This window comes from Nannobrachium achirus, assembly GCF_963921795.1.
Source record: "Nannobrachium achirus genome assembly, chromosome: 6".
NCBI classification, from domain to species: Eukaryota; Metazoa; Chordata; class Actinopteri; order Myctophiformes; family Myctophidae; genus Nannobrachium; species Nannobrachium achirus.
In genome coordinates this window covers 31,615,577-31,637,548 of record NC_137815.1, presented here as the reverse complement: position 1 = coordinate 31,637,548, position 21,972 = coordinate 31,615,577, and the positions used below count along the sequence as shown (strand labels likewise).

The window sequence follows — 21,972 nt, the reverse complement described above, 5'->3', positions numbered from 1 at the left end:
TTCTTAATACGGCACAGTTAAGAAGCAGGAGTTAAACTATTAATCTGGCTGGTCGAGTCATCATTGGGATGTCAGAACAGGTCAGCGATATCTGGAATCCGTGAGGTCAGCCAGCTCCATATGGAGATGTCTTGGCCATATATGGAGCGTAACGCACGTACGGACGGACATGATTTGCAGGTTTTCTTATTAAATCAACAATCAATCAATAAATCAACTTTATTTGTGTAGACTCAACTTAATTTTTTTGGACTCAAATAAAGTTCGTCCATTAAAAACAAACAACATGAAAAAATGGTTACATTTAGGCATTGATAAATTTACGTTTATTTATTGAATATGTTTTCTGCTTCATACCAGACAGTTGGTCTTCTCTTTTCACTCTTTCATATGAATACTTAGTGGCAAACATATTTTCCAGTCTGTTTAACTCCCACGGTAAATACCATGCACCGACACAAAGGCAACATTGATGACCAAATTAGTCCTCTGCCAAACCAGTGCTGAGCAGTGCCCTCCTAGTATATATACCCTAATGCAACAAGGCCTCCGGCATAGTGGAACTGGAGTACTGGAGTATCGTTCTGAAGTGTGGCCTACATCTGGCCTACATCTTTGTACAGAGCGCTCAAGGTTTGTTGTACGCCCACTAAATGCCCGGGCTCTGAAGTGTGGCCTACTGGCCTACATCTTGGCACAAAGCACTCAAAGATTTGTTGTGAGTCCAGGGTCCCATTGGCCAAGCTTCGCAGGATGCTTAATGAAATTAACTCATAAATAGCACCATTCACTTCACACTAAGACTTTTTAACAGTATGCTTTATTTACAGTCAGTCATCAATGTGTGTTCGTACACAGACAAATACTGTATGTCCGTGGCAAAGACTTGTCCACCATTATAATGTTCTTATTTTCATCATAATACCCAATTACTGAATGTCAGTCTCCAGGTTTTCTTCAGAATATGAGTCCACTGGTAACAGTGGTTCTCAAACGTTTTATGTGCAAGGACCCCCATAAGTCTGAGAGTACAAATGGAACCAAATGTACCCATAAGGGTCCATTTGTCTAGTCACAGACCTGTTATGGCTAGCTCTTTATGTGTTTCTGGTAATGTTATTGTCCGGTGAGTTTATATGTCCATGGCAAAAATGTTATTTGGACAAAAATGTCCACCACAAGCCATCATGGCGATGACCCCTGTGTACAGCAGATAGGAGAGTTTAGAGAGACAGAAAACCTAGGACACAGAGAGTGGGAGACATGCTAGACATGACGAGAAAGTGGTATAGAACTTGGGTCCTCGTTCCTTACAAGGACCACATGGTCAGTGCATGCATAGCATAGGGATGGGATTGATACGATTTGATCATTAATGATTCCTTTATCAATTATACTTAGCGATCCGATTCAGGTGTATACAGTACAGTCATACACAGATCAGAAAAGATAGGCCACATATCGGTATCAGCCGACACTTGTCGTTATCGATCAATAGCGGTATCGGGCCCGGCAAATGAAGTTGACATTCACTGATGGCAATATATAGTGGCAGTAGTTGCCGATATTTTTCTGTTGTTGATATGCATCATTTTTTCGCTGGCTATGTTGGTGTATTCATTATCTGCAACCTACCAAGCTGTAGATTCTGAATAGTTATTTCTCATAATGAATATGTATTTGTTTTTTTTTTGGCACAAAAGGGGTAAATAAAATAAATAAATAAACAAATATCGGATATCTGCAAAATTGTTATTCTGAACATTGGTTTTGGTATGGGGCTATCGGACAAGAATTTCCATATTGGTGCGATCCCTTGTAAAAGTACATAGTTTAAAGGGGCAGACCACCCATTTTCAATATTGAACTATGTCATTAATATACCTTAGAGGTGTTGTGTGGAAATACAAAATAGAACTGGAAGATTGGTTTTGGGGGTTTGTATTGTAAATCACACCAGTGTGATGTCATCACGGTGTACTTTGCAATACAAACCCCAAAATCAATCCTCCAGTTCTAAGCAACAGTTATATTAATGGCATTAACCCCCTGACCAAAGTGGTCTTCCCCTTTAAGCACTGTGATAAACAAGCTCCAATAACAAAGCACACAATAATTCTCAGTCCAAGGTTGAATTTACAAGAATTGTGGGCATTTAAGTGGGACGAGGGCTCTGTCTGTCTCTGTGTATTGTAGGCACTGATGGGCATTGCCAAGCTGCTTGATTAACCCCTACACTGCCCTCCCCTTGCAGTATGATGGACAAACACTATGACCCAGCTGTCAAGTACAAGCTGGAAATGGGACTGCTCCATTGTCCACCCACCACTGTGACCAGAGACCAATGGTCAAGCAAGTTGGAGTTCCTCCTTGCCGTTGCAGGACAAATCATAGGCCTTGGAAATGTGTGGAGATTCCCATACCTGTGCTACAAAAATGGAGGAGGTGAGTCAATTCTACTAATAGACAATTTAGAGACTGTATGACGAAATACGTATGAGACTGAGAAAACTAACAATGAAACACACCAAAAACAACTTGTAGTTGAGTTTTTATCCACGTTGGGTATACAATGTTTTGCAACAATATTGTATTGTTCTCATTCATAAAATATCTGAGATGTAATTATTCCATTAAATCTATATCAGTGGTTCTCCAAGTGGGGTCCAGGTACCCTCTGGAGGGGGGTTCAAATGGACCCTTACATGTCTCAGTGTCATGAGGGTCCTTGAATGAAAAGGTTTGAATACCACTCTGCCCTACAGAGCCAAAGTGCAGTAACTATGTTTTTGGGCACACCGACTTATTTGTGTATCCCACAGTTCAAATTAGCCTTCGTGATTTGGGGGTTTAAATAATCACCTCAAGAACAGATACAATTAATGTAATGTCAATATGCTTATATCTCATTTGGCTGACCAGTTGAAACACTTTTAAACCCATTTTTCAGTCAAACATTTGTTCTTAGTTTACTGCACTTTGGCTTTGAAACTACAGTTTACAGTTTACAGTTTAGGCATTTAGCAGACGCTTTTAATCCAAAGCGACTTACAATAAGCAGATACAAAAACATCACAAGATAATATGTCGGTACATCAACAGCAATATAACATGTGCAAATGGATATCTATCTAGAAAAAAAAAACACAATATAATCAAAGTTCTAAAAACCTAAAAACAAATGCTAACTAGCTTCATGTATGGGCATTGATTTTCTGTAGTGCTAAGGGTTTAGGTGGAGTCTGAAGAGGTGAGTCTTCAGTCCACGGCGAAAGCTAGCGGGTGAGTCCGTTGTTCAAAGTGCGACAGGGAGTTTATTCCACAACTTGGGGGCCAGGAGGGCAAACTGTCTCGGACGAGTGGATTTTTGCCCTGGAGTTTTTAGCGAGGGTTCTGTCAGCATCCCTGTGTTGGCTGATCTAAGTGAACGGGTGGGGGTGTAGGGGTTGATCAGGTCTTGGAGGTATGGAGGAGCCATACCTTTGGCTGCTTTGAAGGTCGGCATCAGTGTTTTGTATTCAGTGCGGGCCGCAAACTACAGTACATATGCTTGATTCAATAAGATTCCTGTACTGTCTGTTGAACGTGTTCATGAGAAATAACTTGTGTTGTTTCTAAGGGGTGTTCTTCATCCCTTATGTGGTCTTCCTCTTCACCTGTGGCATCCCCTTGTTTCTGCTGGAGACGTCTATGGGCCAGTACACCTCACAGGGAGGCATCACCTGCTGGCAGAAACTCTGCCCCTTGTTTGCAGGTAAACGTCTACCATTCACTTTCAACTAAACATGCATTACAATGTATCTTAATGTTGGTGTTATCATTCTACAAATTGGTAATTGGTCCAATGAAGTAGTAGAGTTATGCCTGATAAAGACACACACACAGGCACAGGCACACGCAGACGCACACCCACACACACACGCGCACACACACACGTACACGCACACACACACACACACACACACACACACACACACACACACACACACACACACACACACACACACACACAATACAGTATCAACAATATGCCAAGGTTATTATAGTTAACAAAATCGAACGAAATAACGAAAACTAAAATTGAAAAAAACATTTTCATTAACTGAGCTAAATAAAAACTATGATAAAAAACAATAACTAACTGAAAATGTATTGTGCGTTTCCAAACAACTAACTAAAACAAACTGAAATTATAGACAAAATGCCCTTTGTTTCTGTTTTTCTCATTGATTGTCCAACAGTAACTGAATAGGCCTATATACAGTATATATGTATATATATTTAAATGGTATCTTTTGTTGACCTTTTATTAAACAATACTTACTTAATTCTGCACCTGACAAATAATCCAAAGTATGAAAAAAACGAAACTAAAACTAAGTGCAAACCTACTCTAAAAGCAAACCTGCTCTAAAAACAAATTAAATTAAAGAAATTGTCAAAACAAACTAAACTATAATGAAAGATCCCATACTATTATAACCTTTACAATATGCATCAGTACAGTAACCAGTGCGTAGGTGACTAGGTCCCCTTTTTTAGTATTATTTTTTTTTCTTCTTTTTTGCAGTTTTTGAGTAGTTCACCCCAAACTGACTTTTTTTCTAATGATTACTCACACCATAGAGACTTGAGTTCAATAATATTTATACGTTTTTTTTTTGTTGCAAGTCTCCATGGCATGAGTAATCAATGGGGGGAAAGTGTCATTTTGGGTGTGAACTACTCCTTTAACCGTGCAGTCGGTATTCACGAAACTCTGCAATATGGTAGAGGGCTATGCCAAACGGCCAAGAAATGAAAACAGTAGAATGCAGTATCCATGTGAAGGAACGGGTCAGTGATCAGTGCGGTATTGTCCTCTGGAATGGATGGATGTTACTCCAGAGTTAATTAGTCTATGGACCCAGCGGAGCAACCATGTGCGTCATTGCATAACCTTGTGGCTACCAGCACAAAGGACAGATCAAGTCTATCGTTATTCTATTCTGCCAGGACATAATGAATCTTCCCTGAACCCCTGCTTCTAGGTAGTTCAGTCTATTAGTGCTGTGGTTCTCAGCCTTTTCAGGCCGTGACCCCGCGAAATGAGCATATTTGAACTGGGGGACCCCCCAACCCTGACAAGCATTTGGAATTGTAGGAGTTGAGGCAATACATTTTGTCTGAGGATTCCACAGATATAATAAATATTGTGGAAAATAGCCGATCTACAAGCTTGTAGATGGTCTATTTTCAAATTTTTTACCTCTTTCTTATTTCTTCTTCTTCTTATTATTGGGTTATATATAACCCATTATATTATTATTATTTTATAGTAGTTTGTTGTACTTCTCTTTACCTTTACCTTAAAAGTCATTCAATTGTATTAGTGTAGTGCCCTGTCAGTGTCTTGTGCAGACTCTAAGACACTTCCCTCTGCCCGTATCTAGTCTTATTTACTTTACTTTGTTTGGGATGTTTCTGCGCGTCACCCTTGGGGCAGTAGTTGTGCACTATTGGTGTCGTTGAGGCAAGGTAGGAAGGGCCTACGTTGAACGTTTGGGCCCAACATAACATTGAATGTTTGTGGTTTGTTGTGTTTACCACCAAATCCTAGTACTCCCTTTCAGTAAGTAAATGTTCGGTTTTAAAGCAATCATTAAATATGTGTTCTTACATCCTGTGACCTGGCACGCACGTGTTAACATGAGTTACAAAAGTTAATGGTTGTTCTTGTCGGAAGAACCTGTGCTCACGAGATTCCAACTTTCCTAGTATGTGTACAATATTAACCCTCCGTGTACAATGCCTGAAATTAATGTTTCTGAGTAAAAAAAGAAAATGTGTGTGTTTTTATGTCTATCTATTTGTTTATCCATCTGTCTATCAATCTATCTATCCATCTATCTATCTCTCCATCAATCTATATTTCCATCTGTCTCTGTCTGTCTGTCTGTCTGTCTGTCTGTCTGTCAGCCTATCTACATAAGAAAAATATGAAATGTATCTTGTGTTAATGGAAATATGGAAAATGGCAGATGTCATATTGTATTTGTGTGTGTGCGTGTGCGTGCGTGTTTCCCCCCCCCTTCCTGAAGGCCAAAAAGAGGTTATTTTTCCGGGACTTTTGGTCCTACTCAGTTTTCACCATACCATCATGGGCAAGATGGATAGCTTTGATAAAAAAAAAGTTTTTTTTTCTCTCGAATATATGACCTTATTAGGTCATATATTAGGTCATTTTGTGTACATTTTAACACATGATTTATTTATTCATGTATTTCCTTTCAGGAATCGGTTATGGGAGTCAGGTGGTGGTGTTGTACTCCAGTATTTATTACATCATCATACTGGCATGGGCATTCTTCTATCTCTTCTCTTCTTTCAGCTCTGAGCTGCCCTGGGCAAGTTGTAGAAACTTTTGGAACACAGGTACGTACAAAAGGATTAAACAAGTGATAATTCATGCTTTGAATTGATTAACAGATCAATTCACAATTGTGTGTGTGTGTGTGTGTGTGTGTGTGTGTGTGTGTGTGTGTGCCCATAGTACCACCACCTGTCTAATTATAGTAAGGCCATATGTATAAACTTTCACCCAGTTCCCACTTAAGCGTTCAGTTTTATCTTTTGTTTTGTCTTGAGTGATAACAAAGACAAACACAATGTCCACAACATTGCATAGTGACGGGTTATGAGCGTGTAGATCAGCTACTTCAAAAGACATGGATAAACTTTCACCCATTTTTCACTTACTGTAGCATTCTGTTTTATAGTTTTGTTTTGTTTTGAATGATAATGAAAACAAACACACTGCTCACAACATTGAATAGTGACGTGTTATTAGCTTGTAGATCTGCTACTTAAAAAGACAGTGTTGACAAAATATTTCCTCTTATGAGGCCCCCAGGTCCCTGGCACAAAATCCTTTCAAATTGGGGTCTGTGGCCAAATGCATTTTGGTGGTCCTTGACATGAAAATGTTTGAGAACCACTGCTTTAGTTTATGGAGATACACTGTAAGCAGGTCATTCATCTTGTGAAGGTGCAAGCAATTCTGCCTGAATTTCCAGTTGAAAATTTTATGTTTCAATTTTACAATTTATTTTGTATTTTGGACATGTTCTTTAGTTCATTTATGCATTGTTCTTTAGTTTATTTATGCCTTGATACCATATAGATCTACGTCGCTTTGCAACGCGTTGTGAGCTTGTAGATTTGCTATTTTCAAAGGATTTTTAGACATTTTAAAAATTGTGAAATGGGACACTGAGTAATGAGCACTTTTACTTTTGGTACTTTTGGTAAGTAGCCTACATTTAGATAGCAATACTTTTTTACCCAAGTACATTTTTAATCTTGGACTTAACTGAGTACTGAGTACTTCTGCATTGCAGGGTTAGGTTTAGTACTTTTTTCCACCACTGATACTTTTTGTAATGTTCTTAAAACAATACTATGTGTGTTTCATTACAACAGAGACCTGTGTGGAGTTTAATGGAAAGACTGACCTCATCAATTGGACTGTAACAGAAAATGCGACCTCGCCAGTAAGGGAATTCTGGGAGTGAGTAGACAATCTGTAGCCTATCCTGAAAGGGATACATTTGTTTTGTTTTAGTTGTTTCAGGGACCAGGTACAAAATACATTTTTCTGGGGACTTTTTCTGCCTTTATTGATGGTATACAGGAAAATGACAGGAAATGGGGAGAGAGAGATGGGGGTGACACGCAGCAAAGGTAGTCGGGATCGGGTTTCAAACCTGCGACACTCTGTCAGGCTGTATTGGTGCCCGGACCTTAGCCTTGTGGTCCGGGCACCAGGTACAAAATACATTAATCATAATAGAAAATATGCTTTGTACCAGATTTGGCCACTAGCTAGTTTCCATTAATAGGCCCTGGGCAGGTAAATACTCCACTACAAATGGACCAAAAAACTATTGACATCCATTCAGACGAAAACAAATTACAGAGGCTTCATATCCAAAGTTATAAAAAATAGGTCATCAAAATGTCAAATCAATACTGACAAGACTGGTTGCTTAAAATATATATTTTATTTAAAATACGGAAATCAGGTTTTCAGATTGACAGAGAGGTAATTCCATAATTCAATGGACTAGGAAATTGAAATGCTAATATATTAATCTGATAGGATTGGAACATACTATTTGTAACTGAACATTTATTTTTATTTTGCAGGAGAAGAGTTCTACACATAACTGGAAGCATTGATGAATTGGGCAGTGTACGATGGGAGCTGGCATTATGTCTCCTTTTATCCTGGATTGTATGTTACTTTTGTGTCTGGAAAGGAGTGAAGTCTACAGGTAAGGTAAGACACAATCTCTGCTTTTTTTCTTTGTGATATCCACGTGCGATAAATCTGTTAGTCACACTGTGTCATAGGCACCGATCGTGTGGGTGCACTCCCACGGAGAAATCCGAACACCCATATTTATAACAGTTAATAAATACAGCTTCAGACGAGGTGTTTTTCAAAATATCCTCCGGCACAAGTACCTTGCACAGCTTGCAGCATTCCTTTTTCAGTGTTCCTTTCATATAGACCAGGGTTTTTCAACAGGGGGTCCGTGTTATGAGTGTGTAGATCTGCTAGGTGGTGCCATAGTTTTGTACTTTTTCTGTTTTTCATGTGTCTAGGTGATTGAAAGTACTTCATTAGACCCCCTTATGTGTTTTTTTTGAGAAATGATGTATTCTCTTAGTATTTGTTTGTTTTCTCTTGGAGGCTGGTGAAAAGTGTCAGTTAAAAAACACAGATACCAAGTATGTCACAGTATCAACTCCTCCCCTATTTACCATTCACCCAACACTGCTGTGGGGTGTGGCTATATCAGCTGGGTCACCACCCACCATGCCATCCATGCATACTTAATGAACTGGGGGTGTGGCCACATAAAAACCCAATTCTAACTCTTTCTGTATACTTTTTTGGAAAAAAATCTTCCTCCTAGTATAATCATAATACCTGATAATCATGTTTTATAGGGGGGGGGGGGGGGGGATCATGGCACCACCTCTTTAAAAAGAAAATGTTGTCAAATGTCCTCTTATGGGATCCTCCTGGGTCTCTGGCACAAAATCTTCTCAAATTGGGGTCTGTGGCCAAATGCATTTTGGGCGTTCTACATGAAAACTTCAATTCAGTCTAACGACCATACATACTACTTGCAGAGAGAACTGTAGCTTGGTTAGTAATAGTATCATTTCTGCATTGAATCGACTCTGAACTTCTGGGTTCTTTATAGATAATATCTTTATTAGTAAATTCAGTTTTTGAGAACATACTGGATTCAAATGGTAGATTATATTGCCAAGATTCAGGCTGAAGGGTGAAGACAACATTCATAAATTGTCCATCTAGTCATAATGGTATTTCGAAAAGTCTCACTGAAATGTGTGCGCGATCAAAAGTAATACTTGTACCATGTTGGCAACCTTCCATGTAGGGAGACATCTAATAGAGATTGATTGCACACTGGTTCCCTCATAGGTGGTTTACTTCACTGCTACGTTCCCATATGTGATGCTAGTGGTGTTGCTGGTCCGTGGGTGCACGTTACCCGGGGCTATAGATGGAATCAAGTTCTACCTCTACCCAGACCCGTCCCGCCTCGCTGATCCTCAGGTAGGTCTGCAACTCTGCATGACGTGTTGATGACAGTGGTGGAAAAAGTACTCGCATTTCGTCACTGTCGGGTAGAAACCTTGCATCTCCAAGTTTCACATTTATAATTCTTTTCGTAAAGTAATGCTCTGCTTCATCATACAAGACCGTCGCACAGAACTAGTGAAAATAGAAGATCTAGTAGATGGGCTATTTTCACTATTATTATTTTTTGTATATACTTTTTATTGCAATGATTTCAATTCATAATTCACATTGTATGTCCATAGTTGCAATAATTTTCTTTTCTTTTTTTTTTACATCTTTTTTAAACACGTGCAAAAACCCACCACCTACATAACACAATAAAAATACATGAAATAAAATAAAAATAAAATAAAGAGGCTTTTTTTGGAAAATGGACCGCAACAAAAAGAAGAGGGGTTATGTGGGCATGTTATCCTTATGTAAAAGATAAGCGGCCCACCTTTTTTCAAAAACGTTTTCCTTACCATTCATTTTATATGTCACCTCCATAGAGTACATGTCCTCCATTTTGTCCAACCATTTATCCACCCTGGGAGGTTCCAAACTTTTCCAACCCCTTGATATTTGTTTGAGTGCTGTAATTCTCAAAATCCAAAAGAGATATAAATCTCTGCTCTGCAGACTTTGGGGACGTCTTCCCAGAAGTATATTGTGGTTTTTACTGGCTATTTTCACTATTTTAAATAACTTTTAAAATGTTAAATACAAAACAAACGGTTTTGGACAGTTTTGGAGGTTTCCACCCGACAACAACGATGTGTTACTTAAAGGCCCGCTGACACGCCCCGAAATTATGATACAGTAGGTCATGTGGTCTCTCTCCAGTGTGGATCCTGAAACAGTCTGAAACTGTCTCAGTGTAATCTACCCAACAACAGCTGACCAGTACAGTAAGTAGTCATACAGTCAGGCTATACAGACAATTAATTTGATTGGCTTATAATTGTGCATCCCCACAATGACATCATAAAAATATTAACTTGTTTTTTAAGATGATTCTTAAAGTGACAGTAACCCTTTAGGTGACAGGCCCCCTTTAAGTAAAAGTATCAATACTCCAGATAAAATATTATTTTATTACATTAGCATTTCAGTGTGCACCTGTAACATTTGATTCCGTTGTTTGTTGCAAGTTTCATGTCCCAAATTAGCCATTGAGTGCTGGCCCACCATCTAATGTCTTTGAAAACGTTTGGGCCGGGCCGAACTTACTTGCTGACTTACTTGGCCTATATGGACTTACACACCAAGAAAAACAAAAAAACACTTGAATATTTTTATGTTTCCTTGTTGCAGGTGTGGATGGATGCTGGGACACAGATATTCTACTCATATGCCATTTGTATCGGCTGTCTAACTGCACTGGGCAGTTACAACAAGTACAACAACAACTGTTACAAGTAAGTCTGCAATGTACTGTACGTGTATACCGTAGGTGCATGACTGGTGGATTCTTTAATTAACATTCCTAAAAATTACCAGGTAAACAGATGCAGAATAGAATTAAGATTTAGAGGTTTGATCTGATCTTATCCTTATAGAATCAAAAAGTTGATTGATATTAAAGACGACAGGACCACGTTTAGTTTGTGACACGTTATGATGGTAAACCACTACAAAGGTGTGAGTGCATCCAGCAATATGTACTTAATAATGTACATCCTCATTGCACAATTACTGTACTCACCCACTAGCTACTCACATTGAGTGTCACACTAAAGTGAAAATGTCTTCGCCTAACAACCTTATTTTGAGACTTTATTCATTCCAAATACAAACTAAAGACATGCTGAACTCCCCATATGGAATGTTTCTTGGCAAGTACAACTACCTATTGCCATAGGATAGTTAAAGGGAAACTGCTTAACATTGTTATTGATCGTGTTCGATGTACTGTAAGTAGACAACACCAAGCAATTTGTCTCATGAAATCATAGACCGTAAAAATGATGAATTCTATGTTCTATTTGCACATCCAAACTGATACTATTGTAACTAAACGTGTCTTTTTTAGGGACTGTGTGTACCTATGCCTACTGAACAGCGGGACCAGTTTCGTAGCTGGCTTCGCCATCTTCTCTGCACTTGGTTTCATGGCTTATGAGCAGAACATGGACATATCGAAAGTGGCCGAGTCAGGTGAGGAGTGGAACAATAGAGACGTCCACAGGCCCGTAGGTTTTCTATTTTCTATTACACCAGTCCTCCGCGACCTTCACTGGCACAAATAATCCACTTCAAAATACTACTAATAGTGCAATGGCTTAGTGAAATTACCGTTACGGAGCGGATAAAAGCACAGAACTTTTTTTTAGGCTTCTTTAGGACCTAACGATGGATTTTATAAGGGTAAACATCATGGATTTTTGATGTTTACCCATATAATATCCATATCAAGTTGGGCTCCCATAGACTTTCTATACAGGAGGAAAATACCCAGAAAGAAAATCTGCTTTAAGTAGGATGTGAGGGGTCTAACTAGGGGTTTGTCATGATTCTGAATCCATTGCAAGCATTTGTTTTACACAACAAACTTTCATTGGGATAGAAATGGACCCATAAAATGATGGTTTAGTGATGAGTCATCATTTTTCACCGTTTTTTGGGTGTTTTTGGGGGCCATTTCTCGCCCAAGGAAAGATTTATGTGCAAAACAAATGCTTGCAATGGATTCAGAATCATGATAAACCCCTAGTTAGACCCCTCACATCCTACTTAAAGCAGATTTCTTTTCTGGGTATTTTCCGCCTGTATAGAAAGTCTATGGGAGCCCAACTTGATATGGATATTATATGGGTAAACATAAAAAATCCAGGATGTTTACCCTTATAAAATCCATCGTTAGGTCCTAAAGAAGCCTAAAAAAAAGTTCTGCGCTTTTATCCGCTTCGTTTCGGTAATGTCAAAAACCAGCGTTAAGCAACTGAGCTATAAACACCTACAAGGCCCTAAACAATCTTGCTCCCCCCTACCTCTTCAGTCTACTCAACCCTTGTGTCCCCTGACACAGATTGAACACAAAAAATAACTCAGGATTGTGTTGATCTTGTCCCAAACAACAATACAATAAGATCTGGTTGTCCCAGAGGTGAAGTGGACCTTTAAAGGTGATACACCATGAAATTTCACTTTTCCTATTTTAAAACCTTTTTTTGGGGTCCCACACTTGCACCTTCTATCCTCACAAAGTCCCATTTCTGACCGTTGTGTCTTTCTCTGGTTTTGAGAAGGCGAAGGTTAAAAGTATCCCACTGGTTCTCAAAACAGGCTATCCAGATTTGCTTCCGACTGTGACGTCATCTGCCGATTGTGACGTCATCATAAAATAAAATAAACTTTTTAATGCATGGTGTATCACCTTTAAGGGTTTTTTGGCCAGGGCAGGTGCCATTGTTTGCCTTCTTCTCCCCATGCCAGCCTTGGGAGGATTATTTCATTAACAGTCTCTCTTTGTCCAATCTGGCAAGCCATCGTCAAAGAAAGGGGAACGCCTACTCGGCCTGTCTCTCTTCCTTTCAGTGGCTACTAGCTACAGACTCTGTCTCGAGAGAATGCTCTTTGTCATTGCAGGTCCTGGTCTGGCTTTCATCGCTTATCCTCGCGCAGTGGCCATGATGCCTCTGCCCCAGGTCTGGGCTGTCTTCTTCTTCGTTATGGTCATCCTACTTGGCTTGGACAGTCAGGTTGGTTTACTCTCTTTTCCTCAGTGTGCGAAATAAAGACATGCTAACCTCTTAAGCCCTCTTTTGTATACTTTAATGTGAGAAAATAGCAAGAGTAGACTATCCAAAAGCTCACAAATGTGTCATGATGCATGGGAGCTTGTAGATCTTCTTTTTGCTATTTTCATAATGACATGCCTGGATGGACAGCAGGTGGCGGCAGTGTTCAAAAAGTGGTTAACTTCTTTCTGCGGTCAGAAACAATCCAACTGTCCGAATGAAGATATTTAGTGATCATTCATTTCCGGTAGCTTGTGTGATCAAAAATTCTCTCATCTTTCCAAGATTATACATACGTACCTCTGAAGCAACTTCATACTTGTAAATGTGCTATTTTTCCATTTTATACTTTGGAATCTCCAAAGTATAAAATAATGGTTAAAAGTGCTTAAAACCTAAAGTGACACAGATGCTTTCCAGGTATAAATGGGTTAAATTAACGCTGATGATTTTTTACTCTATTATCATATAAACTGAAATGACACCGTTTCAGTTTGTAGGTCTGGAAGCCCTCATGACGGCAATCTCCGACATGTATCCTGCCTTCTTTCAAGTCGGACATCGACGTAAACTCCTTCTGCTTGGCATCAGCGTGTTCTGCTTCTTCATAGGCCTAGTGATGGTTACAGAAGTAAGACCAAAGACCAAAATCTGATGCCATACTTCAGGGTTCCCCAATTAGTTTTCCCCGAGGGCCGAATTATGTCTAGGGTACCAAGCCGACGGCCACAACATTGCAGGGGGCGGCGGCGGCGTTCCTGCTACTCCAGCGACAGTTCAGATATCGTCGTTGTCGGGTGAAAATCTTGTATGTCCAAAACCGTTCGTTTTGAATTTATAATTTTTAAAATTATTTAAACTAGTGAAAACAGCCGATCTACAAGCACACAACGCCTCGCGGTGCGAGGCGTTGTGTGCTTGTAGATCTGCTGTTTTCACTACTTTTGTGCAGCGGCCTTGTGTGATTTGCGAAAGAGCATACAAATTTGGAGATATAAGATTTCCAGGCGACAATGACAATATACTAGTGTTGTTGCTGCTCTTATACCACCATTATTACTGGGGTTGGTGTGGGCCAGACAGTAGCCCCCCACAGGCCGCAAATGGCCCGCAGGCCGCCTATTGGGGAACCCTGCCATACTTACTCATTCATGATCAAAATGTTTCCTCTCCGTCTCTTATACAACTAAAACAACCTTTACTCTCAAACATAGGGGGGCCTGTACATCTTCCAGGTGTTTGACTACTATGCCTGCAGTGGCATGACTCTTCTCCTCTTTGCTATACTGCAGTCTGTGGGTATTGGATGGGTTTATGGTAAGTGATGTAAAAAGGAATGCAGTGGTGTGTAAGTACATTTAAGTACAGTACTTGAGTACATTCTACTTTTACTCCACTACAATTATTTGAAAACTTTAGTTACTTAGTTACTTTGAAGATTGTGATTATTACTACAAAACATACATTAACCACTTCAACCCTATATACATTTCGGCCATTTGAAAATAGCAGATCTACAAGCTCACAATATTATGAGCTTGTGGATTCCACTCTCATAGGTACTTTGGTGTGGCTTCAGCCTAACAGAGTATTTCTATATTGTAGTATTGATACTTTTACTTAAGTAAAAAAAAAAAAAAAAGAATGAATGTAGGTGTAGGTGTCTTTGTTAATGGTATGGTTCCCTGAATGTCGATATCCATCCCACAGGCGCAGACCGCTTCTACGATAACATAGAGGACATGATTGGATATCGTCCGTTTCCCTTGATTAAGTACTGTTTAAAATACATCACTCCAATAATATGCATGGTGAGTAACTTAACTATGAATATTCACCAGTCAATTCACTTGATACCATTTTTTTATAGAAACCTCTCTGTTTATAGTTTCTGCTTTCACTCTTAAGGCCCATTCCCACTGGGCCAGATAACAGATAAAAAAATCTCTTTCTCCAGATATTTTTCCATTCAAAGTGGATGGTAGATACAGATCAAAAAATCACACCCGTGTGAAGTGGAGCTGTGTGTGTGTGTGTGTGTGTGTGTGTGTGTGTGTGTGTGTGTGTGTGTGTGTGTGTGTGTGTGTGTGTGTGTGTGTGTGTGTGTGTGTGTGTGTGTGTGTGTGTGGATCATGTGTACCGATTTTTGTGACATTTGAAGAAAATATGTAGGAAAAGGAGCAAAAAGTGTGTTTTGGAGAAAATTCAAGATGGCGGAAAATCTATCATGGCGCAAATGGGCGTGGCCTATATGGGGAGATGCGTCATGACCCAAGGAATCCAGGGAAAAAATATTTTTAATTTTCCGACCTACGGTTCAAGAGTTACAGGCCAAAACGTAAAGTGGGGTGTTATGGCGCCACCATGCGGCCAAATGACACAATTATTTTTTATTTAATCCTTGAAATCATTATGAACCTCCTCTCCAAGTCTTGAAACTCTAGCCCCTATGGTTTGCGAGAGACAAATAATTGAATGTGAGTTTTTGCGATTCCCATTATAAGTCAATGGGGAAAATTAATTCACTAATAAATTAATATCAATTAAACTATAGAACCTTTCTCTTAGAAAAGTAATAGCCCACGATTCCCGAGTAAGCCGGTCGATTTGACATATGGCGCGAGTGTGTGGTGGCAAAACTGTGGGACTAGTGGCGTGCCGAAGTTTAGGAAGTTCAGGCTACATACACACACAGACACACACACACACAGACAGACACACACACACACACAGACCCACACAGCCACGTATAGGGAGCCTGTGCTTCACACAGCTCCAAAAATATCTACCACAGATAGATTTCTTTTATCTGTGGCAAATATTTTTTTTTTATCTGTATCTACCATCCACTTTGAATGGAAAAATATCTGGAGAAAGAGATTTTTTTATCTGTTATCTGGCCCAGTGGGAATGGGCCTTTACCTTTTCTTATTATTTTTGTATATTTTTCCTTTATTTGTATTATTTCCATAATTGATTTGCCTTTATATTTCTTGTTTGTTTTTTATGTACTTTATGTGAAGAACTTTATAACCCTGTTTTTTTTAAATAACATTATTATATTATTTTCTTGTTCATGGATTAAGACTATAATAACTTCAACTGACCCAATGTCACTGCGTAGCAGTAGCATGGGGTGCTACATACAGTATAATATCATATCATAATTTTATTCATAAAATTAATTGCATTCTCAAAACTGAAACTGTTGTTCTTCTCACAACTGATTTCAGGGAACACTTGTGTTCTCCCTGGTCAAATTCAACCCGCTGAAGTTCAACAACACCATTGAGTATCCATGGTGGGGCTACGCACTGGGCTGGTGGTTAACCCTCTCCTCTACACTGATGGTTCCTCTCTGGATGTTGTACATTGTCATTGTTACTCCTGGTTCTCTGAGACAGGTAGGCTAAAATAATAATAATAATAATCCACCACGTACCACTTTGGTCATCTAAACCAGTGGTTCTCAACCTGTGGGTCGGACTCGGGACCCCCAGGGGGGTCCCCAAATTATTTTGGGGGGGTCCCCAGATGATTAACTTAATGTGCAACATTGTTTTCTCACTCAACAGTAAACAATCCAACATAAAATATAAGTGTATAGAGGGCATATGCACATTTCTAAAGTGGCAATTTAGGACTTTTTAATACCTCTAGAGGCAAGAATTGTGAAAATAGCCGATCTACATGCTCACAATGTCTCGCAACGCGAGGCATTGTGAGCATGTAGATCTGCTATTTTCACAATAGAAGTGTATAGTGTTATACAAAAAAGAATTTTACTGGGGGTCCCCAGTTCAGATATGAGTATTTGGGGGGTCGTGACCAGAAAAGGTTGAGAACCACTGATCTAAACCAATGGTTTTTAACCTTCAAGGACCCTGTGGTCCTTGAAGGGATTCCAGGTGGTCCCCAGCTAAATGACAGAGAGTTGGTAACCAAATGGACCCTTATAGATAGAGTTGAATTATTGTTAAACACCTGCATTAGTTATTTACAAGAAGTCTACACAGTTAGAGAATGTAGTAGAATTGTAATAACGCATAGAATTGTGGACAAAATGTACGATCCAAAATATTTTAGGTTTTGGGTCTGAGAGGCTAAAATCTCATCAAAGGGTGGTCTGCAAATGCCCAAAATATAATGGACCTTGATATGAAAAGGGTTGAAAACCACTGATCTAAACCTTCTCTTCTTGTAGCGAATCTCAACCCTGTGCACTCCGGCCAATGACCTTCCTCTGACCAAAGCTCAGAAGCAAGCTCTTGAACAGCATGAGATGGAAGTATGGAGGAACCACACAGAGACAGGACCCCTGAAATCATAAAGGCCTCAAGAAGTGTGTGGGTTTCTCGCCAAGTTACTGCCAACCCATTGATGAGAAAGTTCATATTGATTTGTTAGGTGTGATATATTTGTACAGTATTACAGTCTTTTGAACACAATGATGATTATGTAAAGATGCCAAATGAATGAACGGGAGGAGGAGGAGGTGAGACCAGGATGTATTTAGTTTTTGTCAATATGTTTTTAGTTTTTGGAGGTTGTGGAAAACCAACCCTGTCTAAAAGGGATTTCTGTTGTCAATGTAAAGTGATAACTGATAAATGTGTCTGAAATCTAAGTGACATGAATTAGAGCTAATAAAGAACAATGTATATATTTTACCATCTTTGCCACAAGGTTTTAAGACAGAAAGCCCGGGACCAAACACCATAGTACCTCAACAATAGTGAAATAATTTTTCACCAGGCTAAATCAACACACATCACCTGTTCATCAGTTGATGATGCTTGACTGACACTGAAGTCTCTGTCTTCAGACCAGATGTACAGAGGGTACATGCAATAACATTATGGACAAATCTCTTTCAGTGCGTTCATTATGTGAGCTTAACAGTCTGTGTAGGATATAAAACTATACCGTTGGCTCTTAAAGCACCTATCTTCACAACTATGCAGTATTTGGTCCATACTAGTGCAGTGGTGCAAATTAACAAAGTATATTTACTTAAGTACTGTACAACTTTACTTGAGTATTTCCAATTTTCAATACTTTTACCACTTCATCTCAGAGACAAATATTGTACTTTTACTCCACTAGAATTATTTGAAAACTTGACTTACTAGTTACTTTGTAGAAATTGAATGATTATTATTATAAAACATACATTTAATACTTCAGCCCTATATATTTTGGCCATTAGAAAATAGCCGATCTACAAGCTCACAATGCATTGTGATGCGACGCATTGTGAATAGATTTTTATACATTTGTACTTTCTACTTTTGGTACTTTTAAGTACATTTATGCCAAAACCTTTGTAGCTACCTTTACTCAAGTACATTTTGAATTCCGGACTTTTACTCATTCCTACATTGCATTATTGATACTTAGTTATATAGTTATTTGACACTTATTTTAACAAAGGCCTGGCCAATGGGACCCTGGGCGTAGGTACACCAAACTTTGAGCCGTTTGTGTCTAGGCCAGATGTAGGCCACGCTTCAGTTTACTTTAGCCCCGGACATTTTTAACACGTTTTTCCCACCAGTTTGGGAACCGGACAAAGCCAGATGTTGGAGCTTAGCTATCGTTCCAGGAGCACCGCTCAAAAATGGGCGAAGAGCTCATTTAGGCCACGGTCACACCACACTTTTATTCTACCTATGAGGGCGGATTCTGCCAATGTATTTCAATGGGAATAAGTAAATGTCTGAAATTCAGAATTCACTTAACCCATTTAGAAGGGGTACACATTATTGTGTATGATTATTTTATGCTTTAACTGTTGAAAAATAGCAGATATACAAGCTCACAGCGCGGCACCGAGTGCCGCGCTGCGAGCTTGTAGATCTGCTATTTTTGAAAAATCATGAAAATTCGAATTTTGACCCGATTCTATAAGTGTCTTTTGAATCCTAAGATTTTTTGAAAAACCTATGTTTCTATGTCAGCAATCTGGCTAGCCATCGTCAAAGAAAAGGTCCTTTTCACGTTTTTCTTTGTGCAGAAATCCGCAAATGGCAGCAAACTGCTACATTCCCATTGAAATGATTTGGCAGACAGGCAGAATCCACCCTCATAGGTAGAATAAAACGTTGGTGTGACCGTGCCCTCAAGGAAAATGTATGCTTTGGTGTAAAAGTAACTTAGTGACATAGTCACTCGATTCTTTTTTTGTCTCAGTATAAAGTAGGCTTTACATAAATAAAGCTATAGGCTTATTACTGGATTCTCCACAGATCAGGATGGAATAATCTTAACACACTTATTATTATTTTTGTCAAGAGATCAAAGTTGTCAGTCTTCAACAGGTGTATATCAACATGTTCACATGTAATTAGTATTTATGTTTTGTGACTGATGTTCAAATAAATAAATTTTTGACTAAATTGAGAGTGAATGTGCTGTTCATACTAATTGTTTCATTAGCATGAATACAATTTCCTGTTTAGAAAAATGTTCAGGTAATTGTTAAGTGATGTAGTTTGCATGTATTTTCTGAACAGTGTTTAACTTAATGTACGCTTGAAAATAAGTATTTCACGCAAATTGTCATACTGTAAAAAATTGTAAAGAATCTTATTTTACAGCAACAACATTTAAAACACTTGCTGATAGTCCCTTCAAAAAAAGAAAGAAAAAAAATACGGGTTTACAATTGCCAACAGAAACTACTGTATATTTAAATTCTTTGACAAATGTTACCATACACACACACACACACACATACACACCCATACACACAAAATCACAATTTGTCTTTGAACGTACAAGCCTTTTTACACAATATGTAAGTCACCAAAGGTGTGAAAACCAACTAAGGGTTTAAGAAAATAAAAAAATGTATAGCCAAGATCTCATCCAGGCAATTGAATTGACGTGGTTTACTTGACAAAACTGTGTTTAAAGACAATAGCGGTGGTTTTACAATCTTAGCCAAAGTGCATCATTGTCCACAATTTAACACACATAAGAAAATAAATTCAGTGGCCGCCCTAAAGAGTCGCCTGTTGCTGGACTAAGGCAAGCAAAACTATACAACAGTAAATTGCTTTTAGTCACATAACCAGATTTTTTCAAAATGTTGAGGAAAATACAAAGATCTTAATTGTTTTGATGGTTCATACTTTAAACCTTCATTGTCTTTTACTGTGATTGACTTCCCTCTTATCAAGAGGGTGGTATTCACAGCATAGTAGGGTAGCATACAGCAGGGGTTCTCAAACCTTTTTAGGCTGTGACCCCCAAAATAAACATATTTGAACTGGGGACCCCCACCCTGACAAGCACTTGGAATTGTAGGAATTACATTTAATGTGATTCGGTTCCACAGATAAATATTGTGAAAATAGCAGATAGGCTATACATCCGTTGTGAGCAAGTTCGCCTTTTTCTTACTTAATATTTGACAGTTTGTCCAGTTTGGTATTAAAACTTGAAAGTCCTTAAAATTTCACTTCATAAATGTGCAGATACCCTGTATACACTTATACTGTGTGTTGGTTTGTTTACCATTGAGTGGGGGAATTACATTAAGCTAATCATCTGGGGACCCCACAACATAATTTGGGGACCCCACTTGGGGTACCGACCCCAAGAATGAGTCTACCATTATATCTGTCCTTTCCTATAGGCCTACGGTACACAAACTGTGAGATGGGGGTGATTTGGTTTTGTGTTATTCTACGGCTTCCTTCAATTGACTTTGCCAATCTCTTAGCTGCTTTGCCATTCATAATACGTTGTGCTCCAATACTTTGCTGCACTTGAAAACTAGGCTTCCTATCAAAGCTGGCTTACCTAAGCCATGTGTTCTTCAGACAAAGCGTAGGTGCAAACTACTGTTAACCATGCTAAGTTCTGTGCTTTACTAGCCCGACATTGCCAACCTGATTACGTGGATTCACTCACACGTTGATTTGTTGACTGAAAAAAAATCTTTTTACTGATGAAAACCAAGTAAAAACTAAATAAAAACTAAGGTACGATGACTAAAACTAACATTAAATATATTGTCAATTTCGTCAACAAATATCCAGTAGAACTAAAGGACAAGTCATTTTATGTTTGTTTGCGCTCTATAAATTATTCTCTGTCAAAATCAATACTGGTTCCGTGGAGGAATGTGTGAGTTAATCCACTTAATCAGGCAATGCCAGGCTAGTGCTTTATAGGTGCACTGGGCTCTGAAATGGGGTGGCGTGTAATCTGGAAAAATATACTTTACATAAACTGAAAGAAAGAAGCATTTACTGACATTCGGAGTATTCTATTTTTATGATTCAAAATGATTTCCTCCATACCAGTTATGGGCAAGTTGTCCTGGCTTATTGACACACATAAATGTATAGATTTCTTATTGGGTTTTCTTCAAAAGAATTAAATAAAAAATAAAAATACCACTGGGGTTCACAAGAGTTATTCCACCTTTTATCCATAGTAGATATTGCACTTTACGAAAATACGTTAAATTTCAAGTATGGATAAAAATACAAAATTAAATTAAAAAAAACGAAATACCCTGTAGCATGCAGGCAGCTGCCTAATGTTACAGCAAAGACAACTCTTGAGGTCTCA

The 21,972-nt window shown here is 38.8% G+C and overlaps 1 protein-coding gene across 1 annotated transcript; it reads left to right on the top strand.

Annotated features, from left to right (window-relative positions):
• Positions 1 to 1,187: 1,187 nt before the first annotated feature.
• On the top strand, positions 1,188 to 17,716 carry slc6a22.1 (solute carrier family 6 member 22, tandem duplicate 1; the record flags this gene model as incomplete). Its single annotated transcript, XM_080728134.1, has 15 exons — positions 1,188 to 1,204; positions 2,255 to 2,445; positions 3,620 to 3,754; positions 6,274 to 6,414; positions 7,462 to 7,549; positions 8,188 to 8,320; positions 9,503 to 9,637; positions 10,961 to 11,064; positions 11,679 to 11,803; positions 13,235 to 13,347; positions 13,880 to 14,017; positions 14,601 to 14,703; positions 15,097 to 15,197; positions 16,620 to 16,790; positions 17,591 to 17,716. The coding sequence occupies 15 exons, from the start codon at positions 1,188 to 1,190 to the stop codon at positions 17,714 to 17,716; spliced, it is 1,821 nt and encodes a 606-aa protein (XP_080584260.1).
• Between the last annotated feature and the right edge of the window lie 4,256 nt (positions 17,717 to 21,972).